The following is a 21,784-nucleotide window of genomic DNA, read 5'->3' on the forward strand; positions in this document are numbered from 1 at the left end:
TGGAGTATGAATTTCAATCATTGAAAAATAAAAATGGTATATCATGTTAGTCATAACTTGAAGGATAGAGACCAGAATTTAACTAAGATTCGCACCGTAATCAATATTTTAAATCACGACTGCAGATAGCTCTAAATATATTGATCGAATTAGTTCGTAAACGACTTGACAACATTTGGCCATATTCAATGCGCATGCGCTTGTATACATTCCTTCCATCCAAACAATCATTACAATGAACAAACTTTTGATCCTTTTATTTTCTACTACGCATAGATATGAAAGATGTAAGTTGTACTGAACAGGTGATGCTGCATGAAGTTGTGAATTTTTAACGTGATTACTTGATGAGCACCACAGGGTCGTTCTCAACGGAACATGTCGATGCAATATACGAATGTCGCGTCGACATTACTGTCATTACATGATTAGATTCTTGCTGAAATTCAATTTTACAGAATTGTTGGTGATAAAAAAAAGTCTGATGCCTAATGGTTGGTAAGATTTTTTTCTAATCAATGTACGGAAAGGTAATTACAATTTCTCTTTTTTTGACAGTAATTATTCGGGATATGTAAAGCAAACTAAGAAAAAAAGGGGAAACTCTGAAAGGATCAGAATGGAAAACAATGCCCAAAGGAAACGACAGCCTGATCGGCCATTTTACCTTCCACAAGGGGACACAACAAGTTCAAGAATTATCACAGAAGCAAAAGAATCTCTGAGCAGTCGCACAGGCCTACAAGCAGTGGTCACAAAGAGACCGTGTACACCCAGAGACGCTACAAGATCATTATTTGGTGCGACAAGCACCAGAACCCCAGAAAACCGCCCGCCAAGCTCTTTCAGGTACTTGATAACTTTGTATGAAATGTAGGTGAATTATTCATATTGTATTTTACCACATTGCTCCAAAATATTTAGAATAACTCTGGTATTTTCTGGTACTTCAAAGTATCATACTCCATCCATGTCTTTATCAAGTTTATGGTAGGTAGGGGAAAGTGTTGATATTTCGGACAGTACAAGATGTATTTTGGATATGCTCATCATTTAACCACTGAACCTAGGCATATATCGGTTGATTCAACAAACATTCTAGATTGTTTTCTCGGGTTTCATCGGATATTTTTCTGCTATTTATGCCACATATTAACAGATAAACAAAGTCAGGTAGAAGGTTGTAACTTCAGACCATGGAGACAAGAGTCACTATAAACAACTGTGTAGTTTCCGAAAGAAGAACAAAGTTGATAATCACTGTTCTTCCATCCTTTTTCAGTGATGAGTCTAAAATTGAACTTTGTCATAATGATAACTTTTTAATTCATGTTTTGAGGAAATCAGATGAAAGATTATGCACTGAATGTTTAGGTCTATACAGTGACAGAGAGATGCAGTGTTGAGCTTCCAGGGCTTGAAACTAACTTTTTATGTCACCAGTCCAGCCGACTGATAGGGTATAATTTCAACCAGTCTGCAGAAAAATTTACTGTGTTAGCGCTAGATGATCGCCACTTCGCCAATGGCGAAAGTAAACTGCATGTGGTGAGGTAATTTTATGCCTCACTCGCCACTTTGGCGAACGAGATTTTTCTACTTTCATTTCTGTTTTGCACTTTGAATTCCGATCTCGACTTTTTGTTTTAATGTTTCCGTCATTCGGAAACTCGTAATGATAGCGTTTAAATACACTGTATGTTATGACCGAGTCACTAAAGTTTGACGTATGATTTAACCATGTTAACGGAAGGTGATGAGTGAGGACGGGAATGATAATCGGAATATGCTGTATCAACTATTGAGTAACAATGGCACCGTTCTTGAAAAAAAATGTGACTGTGATCGATTTATTGTAGATTGTTTAACGTCTTGCTCAAGAATCTTTCTCTCATATGAATACGTCACCATAATTGATAATTAGAGAACAGATGCACTGAACATTTATTTCGGAAAGAGGATTTAATTTGTTTACATGTAGCAAACCATTTCAGTATATGGGTTCAAATTCATTTCCGGTGGGTCTGGTCTCTACATTTTCTTCTTTACTGTTACATTAAATATCATTGTTATAATTATATTGGAAAATTGAGGGGTATTAATGACATTACAATGTACCCACTTATGAATCTAATAGTAAATGGTATTTTGTTAGGAAATTTGTTAAAGTACTCTGCATATATAAAGATGTGACTTGTTTCTTACAAACACTGTGATCAGGTTCCTGTCTTAAGATTGAGTATCATAATTTTACAATGTGTTTTCACTATTTTTCCCCTTTTATTTCTGACAATCCTCAGATGGTGATTTGAACTGTATGTGTTTCAGTGTATTTGGCAAATTATAAAAATCTTTGAACCATATTAAATTCCCTTGTTACAAATTTAGTGTGGCTAATGAAAATGAAATGTGGCTAGAGGAAATTCTACACTAACGCTAACACAGATTTACCAGTGCACTAAAGTTTTTCAGAAATAATTAACGTATTTCGTTAATGTTATTTTAAAAATAAAATAACGGAATTTAATATGCCTCTGACAATATTGTAACACTTATGCAAGATTTAAAACTAAAACGAATGTCAGTCAGTCCGCCAGACTTTTAACCAGTCACGGACTGACAGGCATATGTTAATTTCGTGCCCTGGCTTCTGTTATGTTTTGGGGCTGTGTATCCTACTATATATGCTGTTGGAACTGTAAACGTTGTTAATGGAAACATGAACAACAATGAATATGTTAAAGTTCTTGATAAATGTCTTAGTTTGTGTGACACTTTAAAACAAATCGTCACTGGATCCCAGTCCATGTGAAAGTTTTTTGGACCACACAGGACATTCGGTCCTGTGTAATCAATGAACACACCGGACCGAACCAAATTTTGTCAGACCGAAAAACCTAATGTAAAAAAGTGAAACACGTGAAAATGCAAAACCAAGGAAATCTTATTTATTATACTAGTAATACTATACCAGGGATACCTCCCGTATATTACTTTAGATGGTCCATGCGGTTTTAATCACATTCATTTACATATTTGGATTTGTGTGCTATTTTTTCTTATAACAAATATTTAAATGACTCCGCATCAAAATAGTAAAGTTCAAAACCGGACACTGAGACATCGGACATTTCGGTCCGGTGTAAAAAATGATGCATCGGACCTCAGGCACTGTACATCGGTCAGGTCCGACGGTCCGATGTCTTTCGCATAGACTGGGATCCGATCTTGTAAGAGGACAACGTCCCTTGTCACATACCTCTGTGCTGTAATCAGTGGAAACAGGTGAAGATTATTAACAGACTTCCTTGGCTTCCACAGAGTCCAGACATTAAAATTATTGGAAAGTTTAAACTTTGGGTGAGAGGTTGACAAATGAGATCTGAAATGTCAGGAATGTGGAGAGAGTTGGACCTGTAAACCTCCTTTTAGATCACATTCAAAGCCTTTGTCACAGCATACCAAGATAAATTCAGAGTGTCATAGGTCCAAATGATGGGTCACAATCAAGCAATATTTTGACTTAGGCCTAATTTTGACATTTTTATGGGTCAATTAATTGATGAAGAGAAAGGATACTTAAAAATTGTTAATGTTTGTGATAACATAGATTTTATTTTTTTGCAGTCTCGGATCTCGTCACTTTGATGGATCAGACACTTCGAGACCAACCTCAAGGACTCGCCTACAACCCATCAATCATGTAAGGATCATATTCTGAAGGGTTTTTTTTGAAATTCTTAATTCTAATCACCTTCTTTAGCTCTGTTTGAAGAGTGATTACATGTTGGTGTTTCAATTTCTGTAATCCATTCGTATGGAAAAAAAATTTCACTGTTTTGTGATGATTACTTTCACTCTGAACAAGTATTCATTACTTTCAAATTATGCTGTATTCATATTTTTTATAGTACAAAGCAGGATAGATATAGAATTTTTTTTATAATATATATAGGATATCCCGATTTAGGGCATTATCATAGAAAAACCTCCTTCATTACTTTCATTTTTTAAATATTTTATTCCTGTTTCCATAGAATCACCTTCTTGGTTATTTTTATTAGTCCCCAGCTGGCAGAGCTGGAGGGTACTACTACTAGTGTGCACTCTGTCCAGCCTTTCTGATCGTCTGTTATATAAGTTTTCTGTACTCTGTCCAGCCTTTCTGACGGTCTGTTATATATAAGTTTTCTGTACTCTGTTCAGCCTTTCTGACCGTCTGTTTTATCTAAGTTTTCTGTTCTCTGTCCAGCCTTTCTGATCGTCTGTTGTATCTAAGTTTTCTGTACTCTGTCCACCCTTTCTGACGGTCTGTTATATCTAAGTTTTCTGTACTCTGTCCACCCTTTCTGACCGTCTGTTGTATCTAAGTTTTCTGTAAGTTACTCTGTCCAGCCTTTCTGATCGTCTGTTATATTTAAGTTTTCTGTACTCTGTCCAGCCTTTCTGATCGTCTGTTATATTTAAGTTTTCTGTACTCTGTCCAGTCTTTCTGACGGTCTGTTATATCTAAGTTTTCTGTACTCTGTCCAGCCTTTCTGACGGTCTGTTATATCTAAGTTTTCTGTACTCTGTCCAGCCTTTCTGATCGTCTGTTATATTTAAGTTTTCTGTACTCTGTCCAGCCTTTCTGACGGTCTGTTATATCTAAGTTTTCTGTACTCTGTCCAGCCTTTCTGACGGTCTGTTATATCTAAGTTTTCTGTACTCTGTCCAGCCTTTCTGATCGTCTGTTATATCTAAGTTTTCTGTACTCTGTCCAGTCTTTCTGATCGTCTGTTATATCTAAGTTTTCTGTACTCTGTCCAGCCTTTCTGACGGTCTGTTATATCTAAGTTTTCTGTACTCTGTCCACCCTTTCTGACCGTCTGTTATATATAAGTTTTCTGTACTCTGTCCAGCCTTTCTGACGGTCTGTTATATCTAAGTTTTCTGTACTCTGTCCACCCTTTCTGACCGTCTGTTATATATAAGTTTTCTGTACTCTGTCCAGCCTTTCTGACGGTCTGTTATATCTAAGTTTTCTGTACTCTGTCCAGTCTTTCTGATCGTCTGTTATATCTGAGTTTTCTGTACTCTGTCCAGTCTGTTACATCTGAGTTTTCTGCATGTGGTTTACTAATGTACATGTATGTTTACAAATTAAGTTCAGATATCATCACACTTAACTAATTTTTAGCTCTCCTGAGCTTTTCTGATTACCCGTATTCCTCCGTCCGTCCGTCTGTAAACTTTTAACATTTTTTACTTCTTCTCAAAAACCACTGGGCCAATTTCAACCAAAGTTGGCTCAAAGCATCCTTAGGTAAAGGGAATTCTAAATAGTTAAAATAAAGGGCCAGGCCACCTTTCAAGGGGAGATAATCAAGAAAAGGTAAAAATAGAGTATGGTCATTAAAAAATCTTCTCAAGAACCACTGGGCCAGAAAAGATGAAATTTATAGATAAGCTTTATTAAGTAGTGCAGATTCTAAATTGTTAAAATCATGGCCCCCGGGGGTTGGATAGGGCCACAATAGGGGATCAAAGTTTTACATACAAATATATAGGAAAAATCTTTTAAAATCTTCTTCTCAAGAACCACTGAGCCAGAAAAGCTGAGATTTATATGAAAGCTTCCTGATATAGTGCAGATTCTAAATTGTTAAAATCCTGGCCCCCGGGGGTCGGATGGGACCACAATAGGGGATCAAAGTTTTACATACAAATATATAGGGACAATCTTTAAAAATCTTCCAAGAACCACTGAGCCAGAAAAGCTGATATTTACATGAAAGCTTCCTAACATAGTGCAGAGTTAAGTTTGTTCAAATCCTGGCCCCCTGGGGTAGGATGGGGCCACAAGGGGGGGTCAAAGTTTTACATACAATATATAGGAAAAATCTTTTAAAAAAATCTTCTCAAGAACCATCGGGCCAAAGAAGTTCACATTTACATGAAAGCTTTCTGACATAGTGTAGATTCAAGTTCGCAAAAACCATGGCCTCCAGGGGTAGGTTGAGGCCATAATAGGGATTACGGTTTTACATGCAAATATATATGGAAAGTCATCTGATATGAACCAAGGTGTCTCAGGTTAGCGATGTGGCCCATATGATTTATTTTTACAAGATTCATGAGACTTTCTGTACTCTGTCCAGTCTTTCTGACCGTCTGTTATATAAGTTTTCTGTACTCTGTTCAGCCTTTCTGATCATCTGTTATATCTAAGTTTTCTGTACTCTGTCCAGTCTTTCTGACCGTCTGTTACATCTGAGTTTTCTGTACTCTGTTCAGCCTTTCTGATCATCTGTTATATCTAAGTTTTCTGTACTCTGTCCAGTCTTTCTGACTGTCTGTTACATCTGAGTTTTCTGTACTCTGTTCAGCCTTTCTGATCATCTGTTATATCTAAGTTTTCTGTACTCTGTTCAGCCTTTCTGACCGTCTGTTGTATCTAAGTTTTCTGTACTCTGTCCAGTCTTTCTGATCGTCTGTTATATTTAAGTTTTCTGTACTCTGTCCAGCCTTTCTGATCGTCTGTTATATCTAAGTTTTCTGTACTCTGTCCAGTCTTTCTGATCGTCTGTTATATCTAAGTTTTCTGTACTCTGTCCAGCCTTTCTGACCGTCTGTTATATTTAAGTTTTCTGTACTCTGTCCAGCCTTTCTGACCGTCTGTTATATTTAAGTTTTCTGTACTCTGTCCAGCCTTTCTGACCGTCTGTTATATCTAAGTTTTCTGTACTCTGTCCAGCCTTTCTGACCGTCTGTTATATTTAAGTTTTCTGTACTCTGTCCAGTCTTTCTGATCGTCTGTTACATCTGAGTTTTCTGTACTCTGTCCAGCCTTTCTGATCGTCTGTTATATCTAAGTTTTCTGTACTCTGTTCAGTCTTTCTGATCGTCTGTTATATTTAAGTTTTCTGTACTCTGTCCAGCCTTTCTGACCGTCTGTTATATTTAAGTTTTCTGTACTCTGTCCAGCCTTTCTGATCGTCTGTTATATCTAAGTTTTCTGTACTCTGTCCAGCCTTTCTGACCGTCTGTTACATCTGAGTTTTCTGTACTCTGTCCAGCCTTTCTGATCGTCTGTTATATCTAAGTTTTCTGTACTCTGTCCAGTCTATCTGACCGTCTGTTACATCTGAGTTTTCTGCATGTGGTTTACTAATGTACATGTATGTTCACAATTAAGTTAAGATATCATCACAGTTAACTGATTTTTACAATATCTATAAGACTGATTTTTACAATATCTATAAGACTGATTTTTACAAGATTCATGAGACTTCATGCCAAATGTAGTTTTATGGACTTTTCTCTACACTGCTTTAACTTCGGTAGCTGAAATGTTATATGTGGTTATCAAATTGAGTATATGTCTACATTACTTACTTACTTAGGCCTGTCGTTCCCTGAGAAACATAGGCCATCAACAACAGTCCTCCAACGAACTCGATTCTGTCCTGCTCCTTTAATTCTGTCTCAGAGTCACGCCTCCTGGTCAGGGCCGTAACTGCCGATGAGGCAGACGAGGCAACTGCCTCGTCTGATTTTTTGGCAAAAAAGAAAATAAAAGTCAGAGAAAAAGAGGAAATGAAGAGGGAAAATTGAGTAGGAATAGTTAAACTTATAATGACAGGTGTTTACTTCAACTTGATGTGGATTAGTAATCCTTAATTTAATATAAATGTTATATTATAGGATATATGTTTAAAATGAAGACAAGCACCTTTGTCTTTGACACCATATTACGATTCTTTACATAGTACAAATGAAACACAAACATGATAAATTGGGATTTAAAAAGTGTCATTTTCAGTCGTAAAGTCAATCGGCGGCCCCCAATCCCCTGCCTCCCCTGATTTAGAACCCTACTTACGGCCCTGCTGGTGTGTGGTGCTGGAAGTTGGCTTCCTTAGAGTGTGTCCAATCCAGCCCCACTTCCTCCGTCTGATTGGCATGTCTAAGATTTCTACATTAAGTTCAGCTTTTGTCACAGTTGAATTATCCTTTAAAAATTAGTTTCATGGTTGAGTTAATTGTTGTACTCTGTCAAGTTCTCTGTACATTTTTCATTGTGTGACATCCACATAAAATTAAACCTCATTATCTTAAATTTGGTAGGACCAAGAAAAAACTTAAAGATATCCGAGGATTCGAGATACCCAGAGTACAATACTTAAAAATAAGTGATTGAGGCTTCTGAATTACTTTGACATGTCCATGGTATTCAAGATATCAGTGTTTGAGATACATGTACCAAAGCTCAACTATATTTTGCTGGGGGGGGGGGGGGGATATGAAATAAGGGCATGCTTTCTGATCATGTTTGTGGGGTTTCTGTATCTATTTACACGAGATTGAAACCATAGTTTGTGGTAAAGCATAATTAACAGAAACACAGAAAAAAGTTGACTAAAAACATAGGACATATGCAATAATGTTGATCTTTATTATTGCTTCATTGTTCAGAATACTGAAGGTGAGATTGTCCCCAAACACGGCAGTAGTGCTGAGGATAGGAATGAAGCATTGTTTGATGTGATAATGAAGACATCTTCATTGGAAGATGATCGTTGACATGTTTTAAATTTAAAGAACGAAAACTGAAAGAAAGAAAAAAAAATTCAATTAAAATTTCAAGATTGGACATAGTTTGGGCATATATGTATTGACTGTTAAATTCCATTTTCTTATTCAATGCTTTTTTTTAAGTATACAAAAGTCTCATTCATCGGAGTAAAATTAAAATAAATCTATACACTTTTGAGAAATGTTTCGACTGTGTTATCGATATTCTCCAGCCATGTTTCACATTCACATCTTTTTATTATACATAAACTGTTGACGTAAGATTATTCATGCAGGATATTATACAAATGACTTGACCTTGGGTGATATGGGGCATGTGTTGCTATGCAATACTTTCAAATTGCTTACAAGTATATTTTGATAATTTAACCCAGTTTCCCTAGAATTACCCCTTAGTTGCTTTAATCTATTTTTACATTTTATACCTCGATCTTTCCATAAAATTGTCTACTTTGTTAGTCTTATTTAGTTTGATATTCTAATCTTATTTCACCAAATTCATTTCATTCATTAATATATATATATATATATATGTGTATAATTATATATATACATGTTGAAGCCTATCCGTATTTCACTTGAAAAATTGCATGCAATTTATAGTTTAGGTTTTAAACTTGTATTACTGCAAGAGTTTGATAAATTGTTATTGACATTCAGTCAACACGAAATTGAAAATAGAAAATGTACGCTTAATGTCTCTACACAAGCATTAAGAAGAGGAATGGCAGACTTTTTAAAAAAAAAAAAAATTCTTGAGATTCATTTACCATCTATTTTGAACTTATTAAAATTGGAGGCTTGCTTTCCCAGTTTTTTTCTTGTAAGAAATCAATTATTTATTAGTACATTGCACTGTGACTAAAGGTAGGAAATGTTGCTTGTTTATTGATTTTCCATCAGAGTCACTGAACAGGTCATATTTCCCTTATCTGATAACGATAAGACTAGCTAGTAAGAATTAGGAGTCAGAATTCCTGTAGTGTGTTTTATATACCTCAACTACAGAATGAATGAATTCATTTTAAAATGAAAAAAATCTCACTTTACTTTAACCTGTTTAAGATATGATCATCAAAGAGAGGTATTAGATTAAAATGTATTTTAAGAAAGAATGAACTTTGGGAGCTTTTTTTCTAAACTGTTGCTTCCATAACTTATTCCATGCATGTCTCCTTATGACTGAAACTAATGTAACCATGTCTTGATTTCAGAATCCTTCTTTCTCTGCCCTCTCAGAAGAAGTAAGCATGTCTGTGTTTTTCTGTTTGTAGCATGCTGAAATATACTGATCTCTATCAGGGAATGGGGGCGGGGCAGTAGCACACAATGTCCCAGATAGTTGCTGTTTAGTTCCATGCTTGTAGAACATACGAATAAGATTAATGACACTCTGAAAGAAGCTCAGAAGGGTGATGGCAAATCAAAAAAGAAAGCATACACTCAGTAGTATTAAATTGGGACCACTGTTATGTGTATTAAACTTGAATGTATGTAAATCCATACTAAACATTATTCTCTATAGTATACAATAATTGACATTACAACCCCCATTTACATTTTAACATAGTTATAATGATTCAATTACATTTTTAAATTAAAATGTTTTCTTAATTCAACTTCATTTCTTTGTTGTTTTGACACATATTAACTTAATATTTATTCTTCATGTATGTACTTGTTTTTTGTGAGTTTTTTTTTTGTTTTTCTGAAACCTTAAATATCATTATATTATAAATCTATTGTACTTGTATACATAGCAAATATGCATTACAAAACTGCTCTATAAAGATTTCTCCATTTTATGCATTTTGTATATTGACAATTTCTTGTATTAAGTTGAATTTTTTTTTCTGAACTTTAGAAACCTAAACTTCCATCAGAAGATGAGGCAGAACCAGGGTTACTTCCCCCAAAGCCACCGTCTGACCCCAACAAAGTTCAAAGAGGAAAGGTCACCAGAACACGTCTGCAACAGTCCACCAGTGTAGAGGGCTCGATAAGCTCAGATGCCAAGTCTCGCCTAGATACCAGCCCTTCTGATGGTAATTGATGTACTGACTTTAAATGATCTTATGCATTGTATATCAGTATCCAAAGAAGTTTAAGCTAGTGTGAAGTTTATCTATCTAGACAGTTTATATAGCAAAATATACTTAGTCTAGACTAAGTATTGTTTTGGCAATTTGACATTCTCTCTATTGATATTTTGAAACAGCTCTATATATGAAAATTACAAACATTTAGTTTATTACTTGGCAGATGTTTTAATATGCATAGGTGGATCTGGAGATGGGATTGTAAACTACCCACCATCCACTATGGTTGAATATATTTAATAGAAAAAGTTGTTTTGTGTCACTTTGTAGTCTGCAATGCCTGTTTTTTTTAGGAGGAAAAAGATCATAATCTTGGGTCATCAACCCACCCTTTGAACATTTCTGGACCCGCCTCTGAATATGTGAAATCAGCCTTGCTTGAATATTTTTGTGTGCTCCACTATATACATATGACACTGTATTTCCTTTTCTTGTGTAGGAAACCAAGTGATAAAAAACATTGATGAGCCAGTTAGGAGAGCACATAGTGGACCCAAAGAAAGATCCCCACTTCCTGTGGAGGAGAGGGGGGAAGGAGATGGGAGGGAAATGCCTCACAGAGCACCTAGTTCAGCCTCAGTCAGAAGTCCCCCTCACAGGTAAATGCCCCACAGAGACATCTAGTTCAGCCTCAGTCAGAAGTCCCCCTCACAGGTAAATGCCCCACAGAGCACCTACAGTAGTTCAGCCTCAGTCAGAAGTCCCCCTCACAGGTAAATGCCCCACAGAGCACCTAGTTCAGCCTCAGTCAGAAGTCCCCCTCACAGGTAGATTGTACATGCAAAATATCCCTTTTCAGAGAATCAGTTTGTTGTAACCTTGATAAGATTTATAATCCCAGTGATGTGTACTCGTATGTCATGTTGTTATCTATATGCTTGATGAAATCATCCAGCACCATCCATTAACACCATAAAACTAAATTCAAATAGAGGAGTAAATCGTTGTAAAAAAAAAAAAAAAAAAAAATGTACACATGTATATTGTAGTACCCATTTCAAAATAATGATCAGAGAGATTCTAAACAGAGCTTTCAATGTCTTTCTGTTCTTTAGTGCCGAGAGTAGAGGGGGAAGTGGTGGAACGAAGAGGACCTCTAGTGCCGGGAGTACAGGCAGGGGAGGTAAGCAATACAGATGGCATGCAAAGCGCTAATTTGAAGAAGTGGTTGACATCTGTTCTTACTCACACTGTGAGGAAAGGTCTCTTGGAAATTGGAGGGTTCCCACTCTCCGATGAAATATGATGTATGTGCAGTTTGCTAATTCTCATAAGATCCGATATTCATGTCTGTAGACAAGCTATTCAATCTTTCAAGACTGAACTGAATCATTTGTAATTAAAAACAGGTTACAAGTGAGAAGTGCTAGTTGTTAAGGAATATTGTTTTGCAATATTTGGATTGTTGGGCAATAACCGTAGTGTTGTATGGTTTTAAATAATCATTATGTGATGTAAAGGGGTACGTAGGAGATTTTACAACGGTGGCCTCTGTGGATGATTTTGACAACTGTGGCAGAATTACTGGTAGCTTTATATCTGTTTTATGATAGGAAATGTGTATTAGTTTAATGTTCATATGGAGCATGATTGCATCCAGTCTTAGCCCCCAACTGAGAGTTTTGAAGAAATTAAATAAAATGTGATAGTATTGAAAAATATTCATGAAAGTGTAGTATTGTTGTAGTGCTATAAATATGGTTAGAATCAAGAAAAGAGAGGGTTTGGTTGCTGAAAAAATAATGTTATGCTTTCTCATTCAACTTTGTGAAATTTCTCTCTCTCTCTCTGTTACATATAGTTATTATACATTCAAGGAACTGTTTTCAGAGAATATTTCCACTGATATGATATTACAGGTTCAGCGGGCAGACGAGAAGAGGAAACAGCCGAGGAAGCGCTATTTTACAGTCAGAATGTATCTCCATTGTTGGAACGAATGGCTGAAGCCAGCAGTAAGTTCTCAACAGCCGTGCTTCATTGTTTACATGCAGATTTGTAAAGTGAACTTTACAGTTTTGGCGATGAAAGTTAAACTACATTAATGGAGAGGGGTGGAACAGGTCCCTGTTCTTCCTCTAGGTTGAATGTTTTGAAATAAATTTTCATGATGTACGTTGATTGATGTAATTCATATACTCCATTTTAGAGAAAGACCCCAAACGACTAGGACAGGTGGCAGATGATTTGTATTCCCTCCTGCAGAAGGAAAATTTACTTGGCAGGAATTGTAAACAACGCACCGTGATCTTGAAGTCTGTATTTAAACTCCTGGATGTAGATGACACATGTGCACAGCTCAAATTGGCTAAACTCATTCTTTCTGTAAGCAGATGTTTTTCTTTTTTAGAATCTCTTTCTCAAGAATATTTTGCATAGTGTTTTGGCTATTTTACATAAGATGGAAAAAACATTAGAAAGACATGGCTTAAGTTTTGTCTTATTCTTTATTTTTCATAGTTCAAAATCACAGGAAATAATCTCCTGAGTGCTTGTAAACTAGTCTTCAAAATCAGCAGAAATGAGAAAAATGATCCAGAGTTTCTCAAAGGAGATGTGCTAGGTATGCTAATTTCTGTTTTTTATCGCTTATGACTTGGATGTTTGGGGGGTTAAATTGAATTATTGTTAGATTGAAATATCAAATGAAATAACTACAGAGCTTGATCGTGTTGCTGTTTCAGACGTTCTGATGGACACATTGAGGGGCACCGACCCGTTCAGTGCTAGTGAAGCCCTGGTATTCTGTATAGGCTCATTGAAGCTGTTAACAGGCAACTCTACGATAGTTAAACAGCTAATCAAGAAAGACTGCATAGAAAACCTGGCTATTCTCTTCAACAGTATTAACAAAACCGTGAGTACTTGTATTATGTGGTGTTTTCTTGGCAGTCTTTGCCTGTAAGCTGTCATAAGTTGTCTAATGTAGTCCGACACATACTAAAGCACATGAAGGCAGCATATATTTATATAGAGAATTTGTAGACATATATTTATATGGAGATTTTGTAGACATATATCTATATAGAGATTTTGTAGATATATATTTATGTAGAGATTTTGTAGACATATATCTATATAGAGATTTTGTAGACATATATTTATGTAGAGATTTTGTAGACATATATTTATGTAGAGATTTCGTAGACATATATTTATATGGAGATTTTTTTGTAGATACGGGAAGGCAGCGAACCAACAACACAACTTGGAAACATTTTAGTCCAGGTAATTTAATGAAAGACATCCTTAAAAGATAATGGGGTATATTTTTTAAGTTAAAAAGAAGAATGCATGTATGTGACACTGTATTTATTTTGACACTGTATTTATTTTACACAATATGTGCAGCATTTAGAGTAATTGGTTCACAAGTAAAATATTTGTTTTTTTGATATTGATTATTATGATTGATCCCAATTTATTTTGGATTGTGTTTTATTGTCCTTGTATAGGCGACAGCAGCCTTGAGAAACCTTGCTGATGCAGGCTCCAGTCGGGAGAGGTTGCTGGGATGTCAGGCTATAGAATCCCTTTGTCTTATCATCGATAGCTTCACATCTGATGGAGACCTGATGCTAAACATCTCCAGAATATTCAGGTATCTAGCATTAGTGCATTGTCTTATCATCGATAGCTTCACATCTGATGGGGATCTAATGCTAAACATCTCCAGAATATTCACATATCTAGCATTAGTATATTTTAAAACTATATTCTAAAGTATGTTATGAAATAAGAGTGTTCCAGCCAAGAAAAAAACAAACTTGCTACCAAGGAAGGGCAGTTTTAAAACATGGTAGGGTGATACATGTACTTCAAGAAAATTGCACATAGCGTACCATATACATGGATTTTTTTTATGGCAGGACGCAAATTTGGCAGATTTGGGTTTACATTAATTTTGGTGGATAAAATTTTGGTGAACTCAATTTTATTTATCTATACAATGTACATGTATACTGATGTACTTAGATTTAACAACTTTTAGTTTGGAGAATTTTGGAAAATTGTCAAAATAGGTCAAAGGTTTATACCCACCAGGAAAATGCTCTATGGTTGATGTTGTATCATAATCTTGTGTTATAACTGATTCTATAATGGTTGGTTGGTTTCTTTGATTTTCAACTGTATTAATTTCATGGCAGATGTTATCTGTGACTTAAAGTTGCTAAGTGACTTAAAGTTGCCTGGTAACTTGGTCATTTTTTCCTGTCCACACCTGAGTTTTCACTGCCACTGATCAATACCAGGTTCTTGAAGTTGTGAAGTGAAGTAAAGTAACCAATGGAATGAACATGACGTGCATTGAATAAATTAACTCTAAGCTATTTTTAATTGATGTGTATGGCCAGTATGTGAATATTTTGTATTGTTTTGTATTCTCATAAAAAATCAATAGGTGCCTGAATTCCACTCAAAGATACTTTTTTGGATGAATAATTGCTTTAAAAAATCTATGCTATGCCACTTTCATGTTTTTAGTCTGTAATGTTGGTATCTGAATTAAATCTTGACAGATGCCTATGTTATATGATACACAGATTATAGTAAAGTGTCTACATTATATCATGTTTGAAACATAGCTACTTTATATGATAATTAATTACAGTTTCTTGCCTGGTCATGTAATATTGAATCCTTCATTGCAGTAAGGTGACCTTACACACAGACTGCTGTACTGCGTTGGCTGACCATCCTACCTCCTATAAGTCATTTGTGAACATCCTGCAGAAGCATCAACACAAGTCTGTAAGTTTAACAAAAGTTTGCAAGTCATAACATCATCACAAGTCTGTAAGTTTAACAAAAGTCTGCAAGTCAAAACATCAACACAAATCCGTAAGTTTAACAAAGTCTGCAAGTCATAACATCATCACAAGTCTGTAAGTTTAACAAAAGTCTGCAAGTCAAAACATCAACACAAATCCGTAAGTTTAACAAAAGTCTGCAAGTCAAAACATCAACACAAATCCGTAAGTTTAACAAAAGTCTGCAAGTCAAAACATCAACACAAATCCGTAAGTTTAACAAAAGTCTGCAAGTCAAAACATCAACACAAATCCGTAAGTTTAACAAAGTCTGCAAGTCATAATATCAACAGAAGTCCGTAAGTTATAACATCAACACAAGTCTCTAAGTTTAACAAAAGTCCGTAAGTTATAACATCAACACAAGTCCGTAAGATAAGAATTTAACAAAAGTCTGCAAGTTATGACATCAACACAAATATATACATTATAACATGAGCACAAGTCTACAAGTTGTGAAAGTCTGTAAGATTTGTCAGAGACCCCCAGCAACACAAGTCACAAGGTTATCTTAGCAGCAGCCGTCTTTGAAAGTAGTATTTAAATCAGCTGTAGGGTGTAGATTGTTGTGTGAAAACAGTTAAACACAATTATGTAAGTTGTTCTCTGAAAGCATGTAGATGTCCTGAATTTGTTCACTGTAACATTCAGTTAGTTACTCTCTTTGATATTGTAACATTCAGTTAGTTACTCTCCTTGATATTGCAACATTCAGTTAGTTACTCTCTTTGATATTGTAAACATTCAGTTAGTTACTCTCCTTGATATTGTAAACATTCAGTTAGTTACTCTCTTTGATGTCGTAAACATTCAGTTAGTTACTCTCTTTGATGTCGTAACATTCAGTTAGTTACTCTCTTTGATATTGTAAACATTCAGTTAGTTACTCTCTTTGATGTCGTAAACATTCAGTTAGTTACTCTCTTTGATATTGTAAACATTCAGTTAGTTACTCTCTTTGATATTGTAAACATTCAGTTAGTTACTCTCTTTGATGTCGTAACATTCAGTTAGTTACTCTCTTTGATATTGTAAACATTCAGTTAGTTACTCTCTTTGATATTGTAAACATTCAGTTAGTTACTCTTCTTGATATCATAAACATTCAGTTAGTTACTCTCTTTGATGTCGTAAACATTCAGTTAGTTACTCTTCTTGATACCATAAACATTCAGTAAGTTACTCTCTTTGATGTCGTAAACATTCAGTTAGTTACTCTCTTTGATATCGTAAACATTCAGTTTAATAGTTACTCTCTTTGATGTCGTAACATTCAGTTAGTTACTCTCTTTGATATCGTAAACATTCAGCTAGTTACTCTCTTTGATATCGTAACATTCAGTTAGTTACTCTATTTGATATCAAAACATTCAGTTAGTTACTCTCCTTGATATCGTAACATTGAAGGTTTCTATTTCAAGTCAACACTCAATCATATTTTTAAAACTTATCAAGTCTTTCTTACTGTTTCAAGCCTATGCAATTTTCCGCGTATATTGCATTGCGTGTTGTTATAAGCAGAGTGTTTTCTCTGTAGGATGTGGTGGTGAGGGTGAGTTTTGTGCTAGGTAACATGACAGCAAAGAACGAGGTGGCCCGACTGAGGCTCTTCCAGGAGGCGGGGTCCTTCGACATCCTCATGTCCCTGTTTAGGTTTTACTTGGAACAAGATATTAAGGTTTGGAACTGGTCCTTATTTAATTCCCGTTACTTGTATTACTAACGTTTGATCATTTAAGCATATTGTTTATGCTTTGAAATGAAAAATTTTGCCTTAATATATAAAAAATAATTAGCAAATGTAAAGATAGAATACTATGCCCAAAATATATGCAAATGTAAAATTTCTTTTGTATATATGATGCCCTTTTGTGTAGATGGTTTTTTTTTTCTTCGTAACATTTCTTAATTTATTTTTTGTTTAGAATCAAGGGAATGAGGTCAAAAAGGAGGTAACAGAAGATGGCAGCACTGTCAACAAGACTGAGGATGTCCTGATAAAGGTCATAAGGGTCATAGCCAACCTGTCAATCAATGAGAATGTGGGACCTGTAATATGTTCTAACTACCAGTGTGTTGACTACCTGCTCAAAGTATTAGGTAAAGGGTTGATTTTATAATGTGGACAAGAACCGAGCATCCTATGGTACCATTAGTGTAAATGCTTTGTTCAAGTTTGTTATAAATTTGGCAAAATAACAGATTGACATCAAATCGCAAAAGTTTAAAATCTTTTGTGCTATACTTTTTTTTTTACTATTTTTATTCAATTAATACAACTTTGGGCAGTACAGCCCATCAGTATTTAAATTTAACAATAAGATAAATACATAGTTATTACTTAAGGAGTCTAAAAAGGGGGGATGAAACCCCTGATCAAGTGTTCCTCTGCTTTATATTTCATGTGGGTGAGTTAAAGATAAGAAATCCATGGTATTACTCATGTTGACATCAGTACTAGGCAATATCATGTGCGAAAACTTAAGTGAGTTACATGTAATTCTCAAGCACTGGAGATTTGAAAGATATATTCACACAAATTGCGCTAAAATAACAGAAATATCCCACAATTAAAGCCCTAACATTGAGAACCAAATCAAGCAGTATAATGTATTGTACCTTTTTCATTAAAGTTCTTCCACCATGGAATACACTTATCAGGAGTAGATACAATAGTAAATTTGTTTTTGATTTCAGAGAGTAGAGATGTATCCTGTAGTGAAGAGCTTGTACTTAACACCGTAGCAACTGTCAACAACCTGTCATTCTACAACACTAAAACCAGTGCCATTACTACCCTCCAGATCCGAGTATTAGAAGGTATGGCTTCTCATAGATAAATCTAAAGAGGTTATTGTCACCTCCCAGAAACATTGTGCTATACATTTTATTGTGATCTTGTAAGGATACTGATGTTTGTTTTTTTTGTTTTGTTTTTTTCAAAAGAAATGAGTGGATTACGGGAGTTTTCCTGTATTTGTTATAAATGGTTTTATTTTGTAGCCCTATTAAAGCTGGTGTTGGCTAACAACATGGAAGCAATGGTAGAAGCATGTCGAGTGTTTGCCAATCTCACTAGGCAAAAGGTGGTGAGGGACTTCCTCACCGAGCAGAAAAGTAAGTCCTGCTGAAGAACTGAGATCGAAGAATAATCTTACAAGTGATGAATTTGTTATTATCAAACCAGTTTAAACTGATTTAATCAGTCGTTAAACTATCAATAGAAAAGACTTGTTTTAGAAAAGTGCGTATGTTGATTGGGAGAACCAGTACATTTTGTGTATTCTTTGTAGTTGACAGAATGCTTGTCACCATGCTAGACTCGGGAAACAGGGAAGTAGTTTACATTTCTTGTGGAGTTCTCATCAACTTTATGGTGGATGAGGAGAAGAGACCAATATTGAAACAGGAGCATGGCATCAGAAAGTAATAATAGATAAAGACACGTCATTTTCATATCTTATCTGCTTTAATTTGTGATATTTTTTTTTTTTTTACATATTTAGTGCTTTTACATTACAGCTCTTACAGTGCTGTTTAATTTTTTTTAAATTATTCACATGTGCGCATCTATTTTATATTATCTTTTCTTTCACATTTGTAAAGTGATTACAAATGATTGTTTAGAGAACTAATGTTAATAGGGCGCTATATAAATCTTTCAATTACAATTATGATATAGAGTTAATTATTTGATGCAGAAAAAAAAAAAAGAGAGAAGAAAGAAAATTAAGAGATCTTCTAGAAATTGACATGTATGTAAAGTAATTACCATTGACATGTAAACTTCCTGTTTTATAGATTGATAGAGGTGCTGCGAGACTTCAGTCGGACGGACTGGGAGCTGGCCAGTCTAGTGTGCCAGATTCTGTGGAATTACAGCGGGAAAATCACGAGCTCCAATGACTCTTTCGGACAGCAGGAGTCTCAGGACCTCATGGAATTGCTCATGGAACTGCTAGGTACTTAAATTCATCTGAATTATCATCAAATGTGCAGGAAGGTTAAAAAGAAAAAAGGATATGCATTGAATTCAATTTTGATTATTCAGACAACACCTGTATTAAAAGTGTATTAAAAGGTAACTTTTAAAAGATTTCTCATCGCGTTTGAATTTTGCTGATATTTTACACTCTTTCACACAGATCGAGACTCTGCTTTAGATTTATCATTCAAAGAAGAGGTGGATGAGGAAATGACAGACTATTTCGAAGAAACTTGGACTGAACAATTCTGTCCTGTGGCAGAACAGTTGCTTCAGAGAATAGAGACTCACCAGTCGGACCTCGAACCTTTAGAAACCCCAAGTGGATCATAGTAATAACTTTCACGTAGATTCATAAATTTCTATAAAAAAAAATAAATTCAGAATCAACAAAATTCCTATTTACAAAAATATGCATAAATATACTTTTTAAATAAATGCTAAGGTGAAAGTCCAAATACCCATGGTGTTACTGGATTTTGACATTTTCTATACTGTGAAGAACCGTTCATGTAGACGACCAATACTCACAATGAAGAAAAGTATGGATATTCCCACTAAGTCTACTCCATTGTACTTTACACCAGAGTGATAGTGCTTGTTTTTCTCAGACATTTTTCGTTTGTGTCTCTAGTCTACTGAGCTACAGGAAGTTATTTATTGGTGTATGAGGTGGTGTGTTTTGTTAAAACATATCAGTGACCAAATCATTCCGTCCATGCATTGTTTTAATTTTATACTGACATAATAAATCTACTGTGTTCAACTGCCAGAAAATCCGTCCATATGCTTTTTTTTTTGTAGGCGCTAATATTTGTGAATCGATAGCAGATTCTTATACCTACTATAGTGTCATATTATACCTACTGCGATTTGAAATTGTAGTTCTTTCGTAGACAATTTTTGATGGAGATGAACCAGACAATGGTACAAAAGTCAATTTCTTTATAATGTGTATGAATGACTATCTTGGAACATGACCAAATTTGTCGTTATCTATTGACTTGTACAAAAAGCATGGTAATGGAAATTTGAAATGACACTTGAAATAATGTGATATGTATACATGTATTTGTATATCGAGTGCTACTCAATGTAAATAGTGAATGTAATTATTCTGTCTAAATTAAGTTATGAACTCTATTTATATATATAGTATATGAATGTATGACTGATGTTTTAAACTGTTTGATTTCACAGTGATTGTTGATTGTTATGATGCTGAAAGAAAATTATCTTGTTGATGAATGGTATCATTAAGCACTCTTTATCATCTCTATAATGCAAAGTTTTTAAAACGATTTCTTGTGAAATTTAAAAGTACGAATTTGCCGTCACCAGTATGATTTTGTCTGTTCATTTTGAGGAGATCGTATTTACATGTATAAGTGCACCAATGTATTATTTTAAACCTTCATGACAGAAGAGAGAGGTTGCTATCTCTGTTCTGGATCTCGATGGATTTGATGGATTTTTCCTGGATCTCTCGATGGATTTCTTCTGTGTGAATGTGTTTTATTGTGAATCGCTTGATATACAACTTATCAGTATTGGTTTTTCACATGTAACGACATACTAGCCAATAAAACAAAAGAAATACACCGGGACTTTTGTGTTTTATTTATTGAAAACTTCATAGTTTTGAGGTTTCACATACTTTTAGGCTACTTCCAAGTCACATATAGATCTTGTACTATTCCAGATAGATCGGCTACTTCCAAGTCACATATAGATCTTGTACTATTCCAGATAGATCGGCTTCTTGTCAGTGTACTGACGTTTTGTAATTGTTACTAGGAAATGTCCAAGATAAGCTTCGCACAAGTTTCAATGCCAGTAAAGTGGGCAGAAAATAGTTTTATATTCCAGAATAATATTGGGGATGAAATGAAAGTGCTCTAAAATCTGGGCGGCGCAGGTTCGTGATGGAAGACGAGGAAGTGCTGTGTACTTTAATTTTCAGACTAATCGGAAATGCACAAGTTATTTTTGATAAGCGTCCATTGTTGTGATGTACACATTTAAAAAGAAAAGGTGTCAATATTGAGTACATGTGTTCCGCAAAAGATTCGGTCGCTATATAACACTGAATGTATTTGATTATGAAAGATGGTTTATGTATTTTATACATCACCCCTTCCACCTGTACGAGAATTTTACTGCATCTCTTTCGTGGGTGGTATGGGAAATACAAACTAAAATGATGGAGGGGAGGGTGAGTAACAAGTGATGCTTTCTTAACGTGTACAATATCCCCATCTAGGAAGTCAACGTACCCCAACTACGCAAAGATAAACTGCTTGTGTATACAT

At 35.1% G+C, this 21,784-nt stretch overlaps 1 protein-coding gene across 2 annotated transcripts; it reads left to right on the forward strand.

Moving 5' to 3' along the window:
* The first annotated feature begins 184 nt into the window (after nt 1-184).
* Nucleotides 185-21,073, forward strand: LOC125674797 (armadillo repeat-containing protein 2-like). 2 transcript variants are annotated; one of them, XM_048912085.2, is made up of 21 exons: nt 185-287; nt 559-849; nt 3,628-3,703; nt 9,792-9,821; nt 10,442-10,622; nt 11,116-11,275; nt 11,732-11,799; nt 12,536-12,631; nt 12,826-13,001; nt 13,137-13,239; nt 13,361-13,533; nt 13,854-13,904; nt 14,132-14,277; nt 15,329-15,428; nt 17,025-17,165; nt 17,413-17,587; nt 18,185-18,307; nt 18,491-18,604; nt 18,781-18,913; nt 19,289-19,449; nt 19,633-21,073. In XM_048912085.2, exons 2-21 carry the CDS (start codon nt 620-622, stop codon nt 19,803-19,805), a joined length of 2,610 nt encoding a protein of 869 aa, XP_048768042.1. In that variant the 5' UTR covers nt 185-287; nt 559-619; the 3' UTR covers nt 19,806-21,073. The 2 variants fall into 2 exon arrangements, with proteins under 2 accessions (XP_048768042.1, XP_048768043.1); XM_048912086.2 differs by lacking the exon at nt 9,792-9,821.
* The last annotated feature ends 711 nt before the right edge of the window (nt 21,074-21,784 follow it).

The sequence above is a fragment of the Ostrea edulis genome, chromosome 3, assembly GCF_947568905.1.
Source record: "Ostrea edulis chromosome 3, xbOstEdul1.1, whole genome shotgun sequence".
Lineage (NCBI taxonomy): Eukaryota > Metazoa > Mollusca > Bivalvia > Ostreida > Ostreidae > Ostrea > Ostrea edulis.